Source organism: Erpetoichthys calabaricus, chromosome 12 (genome assembly GCF_900747795.2).
Source record: "Erpetoichthys calabaricus chromosome 12, fErpCal1.3, whole genome shotgun sequence".
Lineage (NCBI taxonomy): Eukaryota > Metazoa > Chordata > Cladistia > Polypteriformes > Polypteridae > Erpetoichthys > Erpetoichthys calabaricus.
In genome coordinates, this window is record NC_041405.2 from 27,609,279 (window position 1) to 27,630,592 (window position 21,314).

The 21,314-nt window shown below is 37.6% G+C and overlaps 1 protein-coding gene across 1 annotated transcript in view; it reads right to left on the reverse strand.

The window, feature by feature from the left end:
• The window catches only part of sh3bp1 (SH3-domain binding protein 1), a 111,024-nt gene that overhangs the window by 67,349 nt on the left and 22,361 nt on the right, over window positions 1-21,314 (reverse strand). The window contains exons 2-3 of the mRNA XM_028815260.2: window positions 3,772-3,814; window positions 3,118-3,222 (exon numbers count right to left, since the gene is read on the reverse strand). Coding sequence (XP_028671093.1) covers window positions 3,118-3,222; window positions 3,772-3,814 — 148 coding nt within the window. The remainder of the gene's footprint in view (window positions 1-3,117; window positions 3,223-3,771; window positions 3,815-21,314) is intronic.

Genomic DNA, 21,314 nt, shown 5'->3' on the forward strand with positions numbered 1-21,314 from the left:
TTATTGAATCTGAAGGAAAGGCAAAAAAGGAAGACTGAAGAGCATTCGAAGGAAGTCAGAGATAAAGTGAGAAAATTGCACAGATTAGGGAAGGATTTCGAAAATACTGCATATCTAAATGTTGTCACCTTGGCCAGATGTTGAACAAAAATATGTGTCTGTCAATACCCAGCAGTTAAAGATGGAAAAGGAACTATCTGTATGGGAATTATATTTTTCATTTGGCTGTATGTATTTTTCTCCTTTACTTAAATTTTCTGGCCACCTGCAGCGTTTGTAAAAAGCATTCACCACCTTGGAAGTTTTCACATTTATTGTTATACAACATTAAATCACAGTGGGTTTAATTTAGCCTTTTGACACTGAAAACAGATAAAAATACTCTTTAATCTCAAAGTGAAAGAAGATTTCTGCAAAGTGTTTTAAATTAATTGCAAATATAAATGGCAAAATAATTGCTTAAGTATTCATCTTAGCATTTTGGCAGCCAAGACAGTGTGAACAGGCTTGCACATTTGGACATTTTTGTAACTGCTCAAGCTCTGTTTTGTAGTATGGGGATCGTGACTGGACTGGACTGTTGCTTTAGGGCCATACCTGTATAACCCTGGCTTTATGTTTGGGGTTGTTGTCTTGTTGGAAAAAAATCTTCTGCAAAGGTGCAACTTTTTTCCAGAATGCATCAGGTTTTCCACCAGGATTTATCTTTATTTACTGCATTCATTTCCCACTCTATGCTGACAAACTTTCCAAGACCTGCTGCAGAGAAGTATCTCCACATCATAATGCTGTCTCCACAATGCTTTAAGGTAGGAATTGGTGTGTTTTTCATGATGAGTATTTTTTTTTTGGCTTATGCCAAACATGCCATTTACATTGATGGCCCAAAAGCTCTTGGTCTTTGGTCATCAGACCTTAGAACCTTCTTCCAGCTGACTTCAGAGTTTTCCATGTGCCTTTTAGCAAACTCTAGTTGAGCTGTTATAATTGTATTTTTCTCTTTCTCACTCACCTATAAAGCTATAACTGATGAATCACCCCTAGAAGCAATTGTTATCTGCACAGCCTCTTCATTGTCATCCACTGGAGCTCAGAATTCCTTCAGAATTCTCATAAGTTTCTTGGTGGCTTAGTCTTCTTACACAATCACTCAATGTTTGTAGATGATCTGCTCTTGCTGGATTTCCAGTAGTGCCATACTCTTTCCATTTCTTAGTGGTTGATTTAACTGGACTCAATGACTTGAATATTTTCTTGTCTTCATCCCCTGATTTTTTTTTTAGTTTTCAATACCTTATTAATGAAGTTACTTGGACTCTTCTTTTGTCTTTAGTCCACGCAGATTCATCACAAGTTGGACCTTCTAGATAAGGGGCATTTAGACTACAATCAAGTAGAACCCCAGATAGGTGAACTAATTCTGGGACTTCTAAAATCAAATTGCTGCACCAGTGATGGTGTAGGTGTGTCACATTAAAGATAGATAGATAGATAGATAGATAGATAGATAGATAGATAGATAGATAGATAGATAGATAGATAGATAGATAGATACTTTATTAATCCCAAGGGGAAATTCACAAAGCGGGTGAATACTTATGAGATCAATTATTTTGTCTTTACTATTTGTAATTAATTTAGTCCATTTTGAAGGTATCTGTTTTCACTTTCACCTTAACGAGTATTTTTCTGTTTATCAATGTTAAAAAGCCTGATTAAATCCACTGACATTCAGTGCTGAATAAAAGTAAAATGTGGAAACTTTAAAGGAGGTGAATACTTTTTAAATACTATAACAGAAAACAATAATATCTGTATATAATATCTTTTGTTTTAAAATTGGTTACAATAAAAGTACAGATTGAGAAAACTAAGTATTTATTATTTTTAACCCAGCATCAACCAAAAATTCAGATCTTAATACTTTTCCAAAGACCTCTTTTGTCATATTTTTATTAAATAAATAAGCAATCACAGAAAAGGGAAAATCAAACATGACCATTAAAATATCAGTTCATATAAAAACACTACCCAATGACGCCTGGCCCCTCGAACCCAAGTAATAGAAGGCTTACTTAGATTTGCAGTCACAGAAGAGTCACTCATAGGCTTTAAAGTCATTGCACACTGTAAACTGTCTGGAAGGCTTCCCGTTCAGCAATGAAAGGATTCAATTATTTAATTTGTGTCTCCCTTTTTTGATTAAAAACATTAATAAAAATAATAAAAGCATCTATTAATGGATATTTCACTGTTTTCTGCAGTGAAAACTAAAAGACTAATAAGTTAACCAAACTAGGTGGATTGATACCAAAGAAGGTGGTTGGACTGATAATACAGAATTGGCAAAATTACTACAGAGAAACCTGGACATCATTAAAAGCTTGGGTAGATTCATGGCACATGAAATTTAATATAAGAAAATGAATGCTATTACACATAGGAAGTAGAAATGAAAGAAATGAATAAATAATGGGAGGTCTGAAACATGAAAGTACGCCTTATGAGAAGGATCTAAGAGTCCCTGTGAACTCATCACTATCTGTGAGTTTTCAAGACAGGCCAACACTGCAAATATTGACTGCATAAACTTAATGTAATTGTCAATAAAAGCCTTTGAAACTTATGAAATGCTTGTAATTCTATTTTAGTATATGACATAAACATCTGACAAAAAGATTTAAAAAGACTGAAGCAGCAAACTTTGTGAAAATCAATACTTGTATCATTCTCAAAACTTTTGGCCACAACTGTACTCTAACTTCACAGCCTCCCTCTCACAGATGATGCATTAGTCTGCATTCAGCAAGAGGAAAATCATAAGAAGCAGCACCATATCAAGAAATAATCATTAAATAGTGTACTACATCAGGTGTTTATTCCATCTGCAAACTTTCTTCCAGGAACATAGGATTAAAATGAAGCAACGTGAATTTTGGAATTACAATAAACAACAACTAGCTCTAATTAATTAGAAGGTCCGAAGGCACTAGGTTTATGGGATTTATTTGGTTATAAAATGTCAAAAGAAATAGTATCCATTCACAGTATTTAGTGAAAAACATACACTCCATTTCACCTAACAAGGCAATATATATATATATAAAAACATTGTACCATTTTTTTCTCCATGTCCAGTCCTGGCTGACTCTGTAAACAGCCAGTTAGTTTTTTGTGAACAATCTGGCAAGCTTTTCTGGTGGGCTCCAACCTCTGCTCCACCTGTGTAAGATAACATGGAAATTATGCTGTAGGCTGCTTATAGGAGCTTACACATGTGCATTTCTATACTTTATATGAGAAGTTACTTGATGCCATACTGCTTTACACTTAAACTGACTTTTGGCCTTCTCATCCTCCCAACACCACAACATACAGAAGGTTCCCAAATACCCATTGCTGGGATCAGTTTGACCCCAAACCTAACAGACGCCATTAACTTATACACAGTATGAGAGTTAAATAAGCAGTGATCTCCCTACTGGAAATTAGGCTACAGGATCATGAGTTTAACTGAGCATCTAGCAAAGACGGTAAGCTTGTCCTGTTCAGGACTCCTTCCAGCATGTGTGCCCAATGCTGCCAGAATAGATACCAAGCTCCGCAATTAGATTAAGTATATTTAACAGCAATACATTATTTGCCTGTGTTTATATTTTATGTGTATATAATATACTGTATACTGTATATGCTATATGTTAAGTATGTATGTTTAGAGTGTACATGTATGTAAAATTCAGATCAAGAAAAATAAATGAGCAGGTGACATACCTGAGCCAAATCATCACAAAGCAGGTCTGTTGCATCTTGTACTCTGTGAATTGAAAACAATACGAATTAATGCTATATCCAGCTAAGGTTCAAAACTATAGAGAGAGAAGCATGAAATGAAAATGTCAATTTTAAGCATTTCTAATCATGTCGACTTGTAAGAAATCTAGACAAGAATTTGCCGTAGTTGACCATTTTTATCTTTTATTTCCCTAGGCTTTATTTTACACTGCTTTTACCAACATGATATGAAAAAGAAACGCTTTTAAAACTAGCAAACGTGAGAAGCTAAAAAATTATATTTATACCAAAACTCCAAAGCTCTAAATGTTGTTATAGTACAGATGAAAAATAGCAGAGAGAAAAATGTTTTTAAGGACCAGGAAATGGAAGAGGTAAAAAACAATAGTCAAAGACAAAGGAGAAGGTCAAAAATACCATGAGATCAGAATGAAACCAAGTAAATGGCCTGAAAGGTTAATCTCAAATTATAATCATGCTTACATTTTTTTACCCTGAATAAATCTTGGAAACTATTTTTTTATAGCTTGAAATCAGGAATCTTGGACATGAGGAGTAGCACCCCATCTCCCCTCATACTTCCTAATTATTATTATTGTGAATTTCCCCTTGGGATTAATAAACTATCTATCTATCTATCTATCTATCTATCTATCTATCTATCTATCTATCTATCTATCTATCTATCTATCTATCTAAAATTAGGGTTAACCCTAACCCTAACCCTAACCCTAATTAATATCATCACTTCCTGGTGTCACAATGATGGCAGCAGTTCTGTGTTCCTATCAAGAGAATGGTAATTGAACCACAAAATGTTGTTGAGTGCAATATTGAAAGTAACAGTTATGAGTGTACTCGTTATTACATTTTTTGTAGGACTTTGAGTCATGTGTTTAATGCCAGATGTGTACTTTTCTGAAACTTTTAAGTATGAAGAATCTTGAGATTCAGGGCCTATTACGTCCCTTTGTTAGCACACTGCTCTCAGTTGCCATGGGCATGGTCTCTGAAGTCATGACTTCTGATGTCATTAATGCGATTTTGTTAATGGTTGACAGCGACGACCTTTCCCTATTGTAGACTGCAGATAGCACAGTTCTTCACAGCTAAATTCTTTCTGAAAGTCTTTTTGGTTTTAGATCTGTTCACTCTGAATTTTAACCATGATATTTGTTTAACTTTTCGGCCTTGAATAGAATTATTTTTGTCTACTATTTTTTGATTCTAACCTTGTATGTTTATTCTTCTGGTTCTTCTCCTTTAAATCTCTTACATAACAAATTAATAACAAAACAATAAAAAGACTCTGCACATACAAAGTAATGTTGATAATAATTCCATTACAAATAGAAATAGAAAAACCAATCACTAAAGTCCCAAATCATAATATAACACTGACAAACTTGCAGTCAAAGGGAACTCACCAGCATTTGTCTCCCTGAAAAGATTTCCTTAACTAGATGTAACTAGTGGTTTTTATTGCAATGACCTCAAGTCAGGACAGTAAACATTGCATCCTCTTATATGGGCAGGGAGCCACACCACGATACATTTCCTAAGTCAGTGGTTCTCAGTCTTTTTGGCCGTGGGACCAAATTTCATTTACTTTTGTTCAGTGGCGACCCTTTACTAGCAGTAATTGTAAGGAAAACTAGCCAACATTTTACCCTGATTAGCACAAATAAATAAATAAAAGTAACTACTGCACAAAACTTCCTGTGTAGTCCCAGTGCCGAAGAAAGGGCATTTCAGTAACCCCAAAGACATCAGACAAGTTGCTCTTACTTTACACATCATGACCTTTGAGATGCTGGTCCTGAAAGAGCTCTGACACTGAATTTCAGAAACATGTAGATCCTCTGCAGTTTGTCTGTCAGACACAGATAGGTGTAGAGGATGCTCTGATCTACCTGCTCCACTGAGCCTACTAACACTTGGACAAATCCGACACCACAGCTAAGATAATGTTCTTACATTTTTCCAGTGACTTTAACAACATTTTGCTTTATCACCTAGGGAAAATGCTAAAGATTTTGCATCATGATGTCTGCCCAGTCTCTTGGATCATGGACTACCTGACCAACAGACACCGTTTTGTGAGGCTCAGGATCTCTGTGTCAGAAATGGTGGGTTGTAATACTAGAGTATCTCAGTAAAGTGCCCTGTCTCTATTCCTATTTACCTTCTACAAAACAGGCATCCAGTACAATGCCACTACTTGCCATCTACAGAAACCTTCACAAGATTCATCCATCATTGGCTGCATTAATAAAGGAGACAAATAGAAGTATACTAGAAGATTTTCGAGAACTTCATTTTGACAGCTGATCAGATTGACTTTTGGTTCTGATTTTGACTTCTTCTCCTGATCCTTCTTAGTAAAACATTTACTGTCTCACTCCGAGTTAGTGCCCTCAGTGCCTATTAAGACCATTCACTTCGAAGTTGTCTTTAGTTTCTCAGTTACTTGCATATTGCCCTTCTACCTTAGTGAAACAATAACATGGTGCTACGTGTTCCTGCTTAGCGTAATGATCTGATTATTTTTTAATTTTCCAGCATGACATATAAAATCTTCCTCCTTACTTTTCATTTGTAATATTTAATATATTTGTATTAATTTTCTCAGGGTGTGCTTTGCTGTGATTTTGTTTTTGTGTTAATTTTTGTCTCCCCACAGCAATGTCATTGCCAGTTGCTGGTCATGTCTGTCTAAGTTACGTGGCTCGTTGTTATCACAAGTGCTATATAAGATGGCACTGCATGTAGATGGTAAGTTTTCTTTAAACTCATTGCTAAAAATAATCCTTTTTAGTGGTAGTTAAGAAAAATTAGGCCAAAATACCCCACCCTGGACCATTACTTTCATGTACTTGTGGAGCTTGTGCACCTTAGTGATGCTCATAGCTGGTTGTTCTTGAGCATTGTTCTCCTGGTAGGTTCTCCCTTGGAGGAAAGGTTTGGGCTAAAAGGTCAGACAAAGAATGGTTCACAGTGACCCCCTTGAACTAATTTAAAAACAGTGTGCTTTGCACAGAAAAGGGTTTATAGGACCCACTTCTGGTGCCAGGCCTGGAAGTGGCATTCGCCAGCAAGCACCTGGTGATCGGGTAATCCACATAACCCAGCCGTGCTCAGCCTGGAACCATGATTGCAAGCCATCTTGTGGGCTTACCACCAGCAAGAAGAAGGGTGCGGGTCTGGTGCAATACCAGTTTAGTGGTGGGCACAGGCAGAAGAGAGTTAGACAGACTAGACCCTGGCAATGAAGACTGGCTTTGGGAACTTTGAACATTACTTCTCTGGGTGGCTGGGATGACACACTGTGATAGAGTAGAGCCTCAGAGTAGAATTCACTGCTGCTCCAGAGCAAGAAGAGCCAGTTGAGGTGGTATGGACATATTGTAAGATTGCACCCCAGGCAGCCCCATCTAGAGCTGCTCCAGGCACGTCCTGCTAGGCATAAACCATGCAGCAGACCAAGAACATGTTGGGGGGGATTATATCTCTCAGCTGGCTTGGGAACCCCTGGGACTTCCACAGGAAGATCTGGAATCTGTAGCTTTAGACAGGGATGTCTGGGCTGAATCTGCCTGCCCTGCTGTTAATGTGATCATCACCAAGAAAATGGGATGGAAAGCTGAGATGAGATGCCAAAATATCAACAAACTTTTTTGGTGAACTTTGGTTTAGTGTGTCTGTTGTGTTTTGGCAATTGGTCTTGACTCCTTCTGTATTTCGATCCTGGCCATTTTTCTAACTTAGATTTCGACTGCTTCTGTTCTTACCATGTCAATTCCTGGTTATGATGTTCTATTTTTCCTATTGATCTACTGATTTATATCACAATGCTCATAACAACTAAAATTTAAAGTTGTTCCTGTTCATGATTTCTTACTAATCTACCAATTTGGTTTATAACATACTTCGTAAAGATGGAAGTTTTCTCCAGAAAGCAGACTATTATTGGAAATTGGAGCAGATGGCATAAGGAAATCATATGTGCATCAGCAATAAACTGTTTGTCTCCAGAAAAGAAATAATTCTTTTCATCTTACGAGAATGGTTGCACTCCAGGAAAAGATATGCTCTTGTCCCCAAAACACAGCTGTTACGTCACCACTCTGCCAAATGGATAGTCACCCAGTTTTATATATTTAGAGATCACTGGAATTAATTTAAGAATTGCTATGTCATGTGTAATATTTTCTTAGCGTTAAATTAAGATTAAACAGGCCTAATTTTGTAATTCATCTTTTGGGGTTATTTTCAGAAAGATTTTTATGTTTTATGTGTCTATACTTACGCATATTAATTAAGTATGCTTTCTCAGGGGTACAACTGTTGGTTTTATGACATACAAAGTGTCAACCTGTTCCTTCCCTCTTTTTATTTCTCAACAACAAATGAAAATGGTGTTAACTCTTCTGAAGATTTTATTGCTTCAGATTGTCCCACTTGTATGAGCGTAGATCACTGACAAATTTTAGTTACTCAGTGAATAAAAATAACAAGTTTAGATGTATGGAGGGAAGATAAGTCATTTTGTCTTCTGGAATTCATGCCAGTGCATTTATAGTATTCTTTATTTTGCAGGTTTTATTACTTGATTCTGTTCTGTTACCCTGTCCAGGTGTAGGCAAGATAGACAGCCACGGCCAATAAAAGGTGTCATTTTACCCTACTTTCTCCTGTATCAACCACCTAGGGTACAGAAATGTTAAAGGGTGTCAAAAACAAGTCATTGACACCTTTTTTACAAAAAATAATATTAATTAAAATAAATGTACACAGGGTGGCATGGTGGCGCAGTGGGTAGCGCTGCTGCCTCGCAGTTGAGAGATCTGGGGACCTGGGTTCGCTTCCCGGGTCCTCCCTGCGTGGAGTTTGCATGTTCTCCCCGTGTCTGCGTGGGTTTCCTCCGGGTGCTCCAGTTTCCTCCCACAGTCCAAAGACATGCAGTTTAGGTGGATTGGCGATTCTAAATTGGGCTTGGTGTGTGGATGTGTTTGTGTGTGTCCTGCGGTGGGTTGGCACCCTGCCCGGGATTGGTTCTTGCCTTGTGCCCTGTGTTGGCTGGGATTGTCTCCAGCAGACCCCCGTGACCCTGTGTTCGGATTCAGTGGGTTGGAAAATGGATGGATGGACGGAACATCTAAAATAAAATAAAATTTGCTGTTGAGTGCTCTTATTGGATCAATAATGTTATCCTCTCTCCCTTAAGAAGGTTTGCATTGCTTAGTGCTCACAAAGCCTCTTCTACTTCATAAGTTAATTTGGTAAAGGTTTAAAGCTATGGACAGTTCCATAGAAACTTAGGAGGTTAACTGTGTCACTATAATGACCTGGAATAAGTGAATGTGCACGTGAGTGTGCCTTGTCATGGACTGGTGCCACATTCGGGGTTGATTACTGTTTTGCAACTGACAGTAATGGGATAAATTCTGGTCTCTGTGTCAGCCAAAGCAGGTATAAAAGTATATTCAGACATTAAAAAAAATAGAAGAGGAAGATTAAAAAGAAATTTCTGATTTCAATCTGCAACTGCAGATTAAACTGCAAAAAACTGATTATATGAGTTGCAGTTAAACTGACTTAAAATGCTACATAAATGTAGTTTATCATTTCTTGTAGGTGCTGTTTATGTTTAATATAGGAATAATAAAAATCTTGAATATAATTTTATAAAATAGCATTCTATATCAAACTATAAAAGCAAAAAACTTGATTATATTTACTATAAATATACTGTATATTAAGATTTTGGTGAATGTCAGTCATATCCCAAAACCACATGATTTTTTTTTTTTGTTGAGGCTGGTGCCAATCAACTCCTCACTTTGGGGCTTATCCAAATAATTAAATCTATTAATTCAAAAATCTTTGGCACATATACCTAAGAATTAAGGAATCAACAGCTCACTGGGAGTAAATCACATAACATAAAAACATTCTTAAGCCCTCTAAAACCAATTAAATAGTATGGGAGGTAAGAGCTAATCTCAGCAGAAAGCCTTAGAATTGACAGGCGTCAGTGAGGTTTCTTACATATTCTTCACAAACAATAACATCAGAATGCTAATATGTAATTCACAAGTAAGCAAGCATTCAGAACTATTAACAGGTGGCGATGAATGCCAATGGAGTGCTTCTTCTTATAAAAGGAGTACAGGATGCACTTTCTTTCTCTATACATCTCAGCAACTGTTTGTATATGCTAAGGAAGATGAAAAGAAAATTCACAGGCTAGATGATACCAAGGTTATATTGCAAGGATCTAATAACAGAATTACCTGTTACCTTGAATTTCTCTGATTTTAACATATGAAGGTGTCAATAACCTCCAGATGGTAACAGGGAATACCAAGGAGGTACTGAATGATCATGAAATTGTAGAGGGATAAGCAGTGTTTGGATTAAATAGACTGAAGTCAAACAAATCACCAGGATCAGGTAACATTTATCCTTGTTTGCTTAAGGAGGTGAATGAGTGCATATAAAACCTTGACAAATATTTTTCTAAAGTCGCTACACACTGGAGAAACCCCTAAAGACTGGAAAATAACAAGTATTGCCCCCTTATATAAAAATTGTGAGTGGTCTCCCATAGACTTTCTCGTATACTCTGATATGGGGATGGATATTTGAGGAGTAAACTGCAAGACAATTATTATGTTTTTATATTATGTACATTAAAGAACCATCAACAACAAATCAAATAATATTAATAATATATTGAACAATTATTATAAAAGTAAAGTTGAAGAAATCGGACTCTGCAGCTGCATGAATAAAAGGTAAAGTACCACTTTCGGTTAGCAGAAATAGCCCAAAAGTTCATAGAAATCTATGTTTTGTACCTAATACTTTTATGCAAAATTTGGTTGACCTAAGTGAAAGCAAACTCAAGTTATCGTGTTTACACACACACACAGACATAATTCCAAAAATAGTTTTCTAGACATCTAAAACATCGAGATTCATCAAAATCTCGACATCAAATCTTTGGAGGATTCCAATACTTTCCCTATACTTCGTATACGAGAAAGTAAAAAATGATGAACAGGCAGAGCCAAGTAACTATAGCCCTGTAAACCTAACATGAATGACAGGTAAATTAAAAGGAGAAATTATTAAGGAAATGATTGAGCAGCACATTTCTGGAACAGGAGTTGGTAACACTTCAGTTTAGGTACTGCAAAAATGCAATACTCGTTTACTTTTCTGTAACAAGACCTTAAGTAAGGCTTTTTCTGGTCTTAATTGCACTTATAAAGGATTGGTAGATGGTATGGCTGCTGTTTGATTAAACAATTTTATCGTAATTAATCGCACAATTAAAATTTCTGCATATTAATCACAGTTTATAAATGTTTCCTTTAAGTATATTAATGTTTTTCTATAAAGCAGGAAAAGCTCAATGAATATTTCTAATAAAAGCAGTTTTAATAATCACTTCCCTTGCATAATAAATTTTGTCAGTTTAATAAACAATTTTGTGTAATAGAAACAAGACCCAACAAACACCAAATGCCCCCTTCACTCACACCCTTCAGGGACTGCTGTAATATTTGGGAGAACCACCACAATAAAATATTAAAAATTAGTAACATAAAATCATGGTTCAGCTTTTCTGCACAATCAGCACTGCTATAGCTCAGGTTGTGCTTAACTGTGTGATGCACACGGGGCAGTAATTAGTTTAAAAATTGGTACAGATTAGGTTTTAAAATAGCAAAGGATAGACTAGAACAAGTGTCTAAATATGTATCTAAAAAAGTAATTTAAATTTTTTAAATTAAACATAGAATGTATCTCTCTATTATATTAAAGTTTTCCATTGTGTCCGTGTTATTCAGCCTTGACCACGCCCCTCCACACCGCTTGCCCAATCACTACTCTTACTACGCACATCCTCTTTCTGTCCCACCCCATGACTCTCTCAGTGCTAACTCGCCCTTCAACGCAGTCGGTTATAATAGGCAAGGCAGGAAAGCAAACTGTGTATTCAAGAACGTCAAATTTTCGATTGCGGTAGAAAAAGAACGGCAAGAGCAGATAATGAATGTCGAAAAAAGAAAATGAACAAAGAAGATCTGCATATAATAAAAATGAAGAACAAAGAGAATAGTCCAATAAACAGAAATGCAAAAAAACTTTATACTAGAATGAAATTTATAGGATAAAGTAATTAATAATATTGTTTTTGAAGAGGCATTAATGTAATTTAATTTATTTACTTTTTATTACGTTTTACTTTTTTTACTTCTACTTTAATTTTTACTTTTACTTTTTACTACACTTTATTATTCATTGGTATTTAAAATAGACAGTTGTGGTGAAATACTCAAGTAACTGATTTTCTGTCTATACTCACTAAGAACCAAACTGTCTTCCTCCCGTGCCTCGTACTGTTTTATTTACCATCTCTTTAAATAAAATCACTTTCTCTAATAGATGAGTGCCCCGACAGCCTTTGAGAGGCTCAGCTGCAAGACAGTGGGTGCCCAGAGCCCACCCCTGGGGGATGGCAAGTGAAGCGAGCAGGGGGCAGAGCCCCCTAGTCGTGTATGATTTATTAAATAGCATTAAATTTATGCCTAAAAAGAGGGAAATATTAGCATGAACAATTTGCACTGATTGTTGTCTAGTTTTATTGGTTACTGTAGGCTAATGTAGGCTAAATAAAACAAGAACAACATACCATGTTTGCTTTGGGGGAAGTCTGAGTGAGGTATAATGTGTGAAGCATGGTCGGATTAACCAAATTAAATTAATGCATTTAGGGATTGTGTTAAAAATTGTAATCCAGAAATTTTTAACACGTTAATCACATATGATAATGGTGATTAATCCATATCTCTGGTAAATAGGTTATTCATGTTTGTGCTGTGTGGCATATTGAGAGCCTTGATACACTTCTAAAATTGTGAATATAAATGATTCCTAGGCCTTCTACTGAAGTATGAAATAGCAAGAGAAAAATGTCTCAAGCGACCTCTGACCATTCTAAAGTGGTTATTTTAGTAGAACACATTGCTCAGAGATTAACAACAATTTACTGAGGTGTTGTAAGTGTTATTAACACCAAAAGAAGCCTTTGTTAAGGCCTTGTTATGTAAAGTAAATGAATAATGGAAGTATTTTTTGCAGTACCTAAAGTGAAATGCTACCTCGGAGTTTTACTGAAGAGTCAATTTGGGTTCTGACAGGGAAGGTCTTGTCTTACTAACTTATTGGAATTCTATGTGCAAACAGATGCCATCAGAGAAGTGCATATGATATTATTTATCTTGCTTTTCAGAAGGCACTTGATAAGAGTGTAGTGTGTAGATGGGTGCAAAATTTGTTTAAACATAGGAAGCAAAGGTTTATGGTGTCAGAAACTTTATCGAGAATATGTGATGCTAAAAGTGGTGTCCCTCAGTTGTCAGTGCATATACATACTTGATTTGGAGATAAATATAAGGAATGTGAATATTATATATATATATCCCTGGTTTCCATCACTATATATATATATATATATATATATATATATATATATATATATATATATATATATATATATATATATATATATATATATATTATATTTATATATATATACAGATGGAAACCAGGGCATCAGTGAGTCCCAAACCCCCAAACACAAACACACAGTGAGTCCTGAGTTCAAATAACGATTGGTTTATTCACCTTCACTCTTCTGCCCAGTAACAAAAGCACAAAAACATGTTTTCTTTCTCCACAATTAACACCACTACAAGTTTTCTCACTATTGCACTGCCCTCCTCCTCTAGTCAAGTGTTGCCTCTCTGCCTCCCAGCTCTGACTCGCCTGGATAAGGGAGTGCGGCCCCTTTTATTACAGATCTGGGAGTACTTCTGGTGCCAGAGCGATTGCCTATTTGAAGCACTTCCGGGTCACACAGAAGTCCATTGTAAAAGGGAGCTTGTCTCCCTGCAGCACCCTCTTGCGGCAGCCAGTGACCTCAGCAGGGCCTGCCGGGAAATGAAGTCCTACTGAGCACAGATATCCGGGGCTACTGCCATCTAGTTTGCTGGGGGAGAAAAAAAAACACAGTGCCATCTTTCCTTTTCAGTGGGCTATCCGGCTATCTCTTCTGGTCCTTTCTTCTGGGTCTGATCCCTTTCTCCTCTACGGCCAGGATGCCCATCTGCCTGTTAGGAGCCTCCCATCCGGGTAAGAAACCATCCCCTTTTCTGGCCGGGATTCCTGTCCATCCCCTGTGGCATCTACAATGGCAACTGTCAAGGAGTGTGAGATTTTAGGTAGCAAGTGAACAGTCAGTTCTTGAAGGTGTGTCTTAGAAGCAGGAAAAATGGGCAAGCATAAGGATCTGAGTGACTCTGACAAGGGCCAAATTGTGATAGCCAGACAACTGCGTCAGAGCTTCTCCAGTATGGCAGGTCTTATAGGGTGTTCTCAGTATGCAGTAGTTAGGTCCTACCAAAGGTGGTCCAAGTAAAGACAAATGGTGAAACGGCAGCAAGGTCATGGGCATATGAGGTTCATGTGCTTACGGAGTGAAGGTAAGCTCATCTGGTCTAAACCCACAGAAGAGCTACTGGCTAGGAGCATGTGCAATGTTTACCTGGTGAAGAGATAGCAGCAGGATGCACTATGGGAAGAAGGCATGCTGGTGGAGGCAGTGTGGTGTCCTGGGCGATGTTCTGTTGGGAAACCTTGGCTCCTGACATTCATGTGAATGTTACTTTGTCACGTACCACCTATCTAAAGATCGCTTCAGACCACTTACATCTCTTCATGGCAATGGTATTTCCAGATGGCAGTAACCCCTTTCAGAAAGATAATGCTTTCTGACACACTAAAAAATTGTTCAGGAATGGTTTGAGGAACATGGCAGTGCACTTACCTAAATACTTTGGTTTCTTCCTACAATCCCAAAACTGTGCCATTAGATCAACTGGTGACTCCAAACTGGTCTGTTAAGTGTGTGTCTGTGTGGACTTCCAATTTGTCCAATGTTAGTTTCTTCTCCTTTATATTTTAATGGACAAAACGGGTTTAGAGAAAGGATGACTGAATGACCAGAAACCTTTACAATCCAAACACTGTTCCAAATGTTTTATCAGTAAGTTCAAACACACTGTGTTAACTTACCAATGATCGATTCTGTCACCTAAATACTTTTCATTCCAGTGTTTATTTCTGATTTACATTAATTGTTGTACATCATTTAGCAAATCAGAAGATTACTACTATGGAAAATATTAAGGAAAATAAGTTAAGAAGTTTAATAAAAATGAAAAACTCAAGCCCATCACGGATCAAAGGAAACAAGACCCACCCTAGACTGGCAGATGCAGTGGTGAAAAGATTGGCTAGATGTGACTAAACCTCAAGAAGACCGAATACCTCGAAAGCAGTGTGCAGACAAAGGGAATAATACGAGTGGATGGCCACAACCTGAACAAGATCACTGAGTTCAAATGCCTGGGATCCAGTGTAAACACAGAAGGTACCACCCTCCCTGACGTCTGAGCACATGTTGATGTGGCATGGGTCAAGTGGCAACAAACCACGTCCTGTGCAATCGATGGATTCCAAATTAAATCAAGGTATAAGTGTACAAGACGATCGTTTGACCAGTAGCCCTCTACAGCGCTTAATATTGGCCAGCTACAGCACAACAAGAACAGGCGCTCCATACAATGGAGATAAAGATGATCCGATAGTCTCTCGGACTCATGAGTTGGGATCATGCCTTGAACGTGGACATTAGGAGAAGAACCGTCAACATTAGCAAAACTAAGGAGATAATTGTGAATTTCCGCAAACAGGCAACAGAGCACACCCCCATCTACATTGGAGGTGAGGATGTGGAGCTGGTCAGCAGCTTTAGGTTTTCTCGGAGTCACCCTCACTGATGACCTTAAATGGTCAAGTCACACTGCGGCAGTAGTCAAGAAAGCCCAACAACGCCTCTACTTCCTCAGGAGACTGAGTAAAGCCCGGATGTCCCCCACAACCCTGTGCAGATTCTACAGGTGTACTGTGGAATCCATACTATCAGGATGCATCACATCCTGGCACAGCAACTGCTCAATTCAGGACTGCAGAGCAGAATACAGCACAGCAGATCACGGGCACACAGCTCCCTGTGATCCATAACATCCACACTAAACTCTGTCTCAGGAAAGTGAACCGTATCAGGTGAGACCCTGGCCACCCTGCACTGTCACTTTTCACCCTTCTCCCATCTGGGAAGCGACTAAAGTCCATTTGGACGCGCACCTACAGGTTCAGGAACAGTTTCTACCCAACTACAATCAGACACATGAACAATCAGTAACTTTGTGTCACCTCCACTGCTACCTGCACATATACTTCTGCCACTGTCTATTTATTCCTAGGGTTCTGGTTTTATTTATTTACTTATTTATATTCATTTATTTATTGTGTGTGGGTTTTTTTTTGTCTATGTTCACTGTCTGCAGGGGCAAATGCAAGCAAGCATTTCATTGTACATGGTACTTGTACTCATGACAATAAAGAATTGAAATTGAAAACTGAATGGGAGTGGCACCAATTACAGAGAAAAAGCAAGATTGCGATGGTACAGACATGTCCTGCATAGTGAGATCGCCCTTCGACTCAGCCCAGACAACAAGCGACCACATGGAAGACCCAAAAAGTGATGGCTTGACAGAATCAAGGAGGGCATGCGACAGATTGATGTACGTAGACCCGGAAGACGCCATAGATTGGAAGAATTGGAGGAAGACATTGAAAGCAGTGCTGTGTCTTATAAGAGGAGATTTAGATTTCCAATTTACCTAACAGAAGATGTTGTTGTTGTTGTTGTTAGTATTATTATTATAGTCACAAGGACTGTCTTCTTGCCTTATGGCCTACGCTCTAAATGCAGTCTGCAGAGGTGCTACTCTGTCTTTATTTTACTTCTGCTTGCTCCTTTTGCCCTCATCCACACATCATAAATTTTGAGTAACAGACTACATAAACAACATCTAATCAAATCCTGAAGGAGATCTGGATGTCTGCTCAGCTTTCTCTCACTGAAATCCTCATTAAGACATCTTGAAGTAATGATGGACACTTTATCGATAGTTGGACTGTCATTATTTTAATTAATGGACTGATTGAAAAGCATGTACCACACTTTAGTATGTCATTGTTGGATGGAGCCATGATTTATTAAAAGAAATGTCAACTGGGCATAATGACACAGGGACCTTAAAAAATGGCTGACTCCAGAAGATGATTCACAAAACTCAACATACAGAACAGATTAAATATTTGTGAGAAAGGATTCATCCATCCATCCATCTTCCAACCCGCTGAATCCGAACACAGGGTCACGGGGGTCTGCTGGAGCCAATCCCAGCCAACACAGGGCACAAGGCAGGAACCAATCCCAGGCAGGGTGCCAACCCACCGCAGGAGAAAGGATTCTAAAGTTAATAAATACTGTATGTATTGGTTGAGAATGGTGTTACAATAAATTAACAAATGGTGACAAGAATCCTCTTAATGTGTTGATATAAAGTTGCATAGTCAATAAGCCCTTCAGAAAACTTTTGATAAGATAGAAATCATTTCGGTGGGTTGGCACCCTGCCCGGGATTGGTTCCTGCCTTGTGCCCTGTGTTGGCTGGGATTGGCTCCAGCGACCCCCGTGACCCTGTGTTCGGATTCAGCAGGTTGGAAAATGGATGGATGGATGGATGGATAGAAATCAGAGGTTGATGATCAGCTGCAGCATGTAGATGAGAACAAAATTAACTTAAACATAGAAAAGAAAGGATTATGGTGTGATGAACCATACTAGAATTAGGTGATGTTAAAAGTAGGGTCACTTACGGATCAGTGCTGGGCAGCAGCAGTTTTTATTCTATATAAATGGAGAAGATAGAATATAAATAACAAGCAGTTATTTGGTAGAATTGTGGCAGATGAAATTTAATGGAAGTAAATGAAGGGTATTAAAAGTAGGAAGTGAAAGTGACAGAGATGAATACACAAAGGGAGCTTTCGAACTTCAATGTGCACATTATGAAAAGGACCAAGATATCATTGTGGACTTACTGTCGTCATCTGTGAAATGTACAGCAGTGATTAAGGAAGCTAAGAGGATTTTAAGTTATATGGCCTAATGTATGGAGTACAAGTCAAGGGAAGTTATGCTTAACTGATAAGTTTGGTCATTTTCAAGCCAAAGTTATTTTCTCACACACATGGCATATATGTATTTGAAATTGTACTCTAAAGTTAAGTGTTTCTTCTAAATTTAAAACAACTAATGCTTTACAATGGATGCTAATGGAATCTGGGATTTCACCAGAAAATAAAAGCATGAAAACTTACTGAATACATCCAAGACAGTTGTTGAGTATTGATTTGCATCTTGCGATTATAAACACATATATTATAAAATTGTTTCTACATGTCATTTTTGAACCAAAAAAAAACCCAACAATATTATGAGATTTGGCCATTCTCAAAGAAAGCCAGCTGTGCACACCATAACTGTATTTGCCTTCTTCCGCAATAATTATTCACCCTTCTGGGGTGTAGTTTCCTTCGAAGGACTAAATCACAGTAAACTTTTCGTGCCATGTTGTTGGTTTTGTTTTAATTAACTTTCATATTTATGTGAGAACTCACACAAGCAAAGAGTAAACATAATTTTACCACGAGAAATATAGTGCCAGGCATATGCGATACACTTATTATTTTCCAGATTCCTTTTGTTATCACAAATATGCATTGGAAACATGGAAGGATTTTTGTCTTATTTCAAAACTTTTGTTGCTACAGTTTTTAAGCCTTTATTTTTACCCCATGCCCTATTTGCCTCCATTGTGAAGCACCAGTGAAGGCAAGATATACTGTAAATATTTTTTTATTATTTACAGAAAGTGCTGAACTTTAGAACACAATTTTGCATTTGCACAATATGACAAATGCATATATATTATGTTTGTGAAGAAATAACTTCTTTTAAGCACCAGTGAAGGCAAGATATACTGTAAATATTTTTTTATTATTTACAGAAAGTGCTGAACTTTAGAACACAATTTTGCATTTGCACAATATGACAAATGCATATATATTATGTTTGTGAAGAAATAACTTCTTTTATGCTATAATGGAATGCATATGGAACACTGTCTGCTGTTTTGGTCTCCATCTTACAAAAAAGACATAACAGTACTAGAAAAATGCCCAAAGGAGAACAACCAGGCTGATCTGGGGATTAAGAGATAAGAGCTGCGAGGGGAGGCTGAAGGAGTTGAATCTTTACAAAGAAATAAACAAAAACTAAGTGGTGACATGATATTAGTTTTTTTTAAAAATGAAGTGAATTAGGACAGTAAATGCCAGCTATTATTTTAAAATTAGTTCTTTAACCAGAACAGAGGTAGAGTTGGAAAATTGTTAAGTACATATTTTGCTAGAATGTTGAATAGTGTTTCCTTACAGAAAGTCATAGAGACATGGAATAACTTACCAAATACTGAGATAGACAATAGAAATTGAGATAGCTTCAAAGCTTGACTTGTTATTGTTAGTTTGGAGAAGTTATTGGAGTTTGGATGGAGAGTTTGTTGGGCTGATTGACCAGTTCATGTTAAAATTGTTTTAATGTTCTAACAGGCAACAGAGATAACTGCAAATTATAATCAGTAAATTCTCACACCATGATACCTACTGGTCTAGCAGAACAATGCTCAGGAATTCTGATTGACTTGTATCATTATGGTTTCTTTGTAATTTTCTTATTATTTCCTTGTGTAAATGTGATGGTCAGTAATGAAAAAGCTTAAGGTGAACCACCTATAATCACCAATAATTTAGACAACTCAATGCACATACTAGGACAGTAATATTTCAGATTTATGAGCATGAATGAAGTCCTTATTTTGTGTGTCACTGGCCCATGATCTAAGTTGTTACCTATCAATCCTTCAATCAGGTGACATTCCGTGTAAGACAATCCGTGTATGACTGTATGTGTATGTGTACTTTTCTACTTTTATTTTTCTATTTTTTATTTATTGATCACTCCTATCACTTTATTTTATGTGGATTTGTTCACTGGACACACTTACTTTTACAACGTGGGCATGGATTTTTACACGCCGAGACTCGCCTATTCAAGTACTCAACTTCGAGCGCTGAGAACAAACGCCAGTGCCGGTGTGGTTCCCTATTTACCCGACGAGGTAAGAAGGCGGTATCGTGGCAGCAGAGCCGGCACTAAGCTAAAAATGAAGCGGTTTGCGAGAAAGTGGCGTTTCAAGCCTTCGGTGCCTTCTGTGATTCTGGGGAATGTAAACTCAATCTCAAATAAGATCAACGAACTGGCTGCGCTGGTGAAAAATGTCAGAACCTACAGAGAATGCAGTTTGTTGTGTTTTTGCGAAACGTGGCTAAATAACACCATCCCAGATGCTAACGTGTAGCTACCCGGGTTTAGCACAGTTAGAGCGGACAGAGACGCAAGTACCTGTGGGAAGCACAAAGGAGGAGGACTCGCTCTCTATGTTAATACACGGTGGTGTAAAATTATTTTTTTATTAATTTTTGTGAATTTCCCCTTGGGATTAATAAAGTATCTATCTATCTATCTATCTATCTATCTATCTATCTATCTATCTATCTATCTATCTATCTATCTATCTATCTATCTATCTATCTATCATTATCCTAGGTGGGATCACATTTACAGATCCAGCATGTGCCTCAAAAATGAGAACAGAACAGCTGGCTCCACAAAAAGCACCAATTAGTCCCCTACCTACAGTAACTCATTCATTTGTCTCTATGTGTTATGTTTCAGCCAGGGTTTTTTCCCCTGCTTATGTTTACATTTTTTTCTCTGTTTCTGTTCTGATTATTTGAATGTATTTGTCATGTGTTTGTGTATTTTTTGTTAACCCTTAAACTGCCATATACTTGGGGGTTAATGCACCCCTGGACACCAAATACTTTTTTTGCTGCACTTTTTAAGTAAACATCACAATTCACCAAGAAAAAGTGAAATTTTAATGGAATACATTTTTTTTCATGCAAAGAGCATCACAATTACTGAAACACTGATCATTTTACACACTTCCAATGAACTGTAAAAACTATTAAAAAAAACTACTGCAACAATATGTACAAGGTGCAACTGACGCCATTGATGAAATTCAGTAAATCACGAGCCAACTGCGCTTGAACTAGCTGCACGCAAGCACACATAGGCCAACGCTGATGCTTGCTGGCTAGTCTAGTACAGTGGCTGAATGCCACGGACAGTGATGCTGATTCACTAGGGGGTGACAGTGGTCATGAGCTGGCTGCTCAATGAATGTACGACACGGACTGATCAGCTGTGATGTGCTGGCAAATTGCACTGGGAAGTGACTATAGCTGGTTGCAGTGTTCACTGAATGTACATAGCTGAATATACTCGGTTCCAGCGTGCTGGCAAATTGCATTGGGAACCCCGGCCGCATGCTACT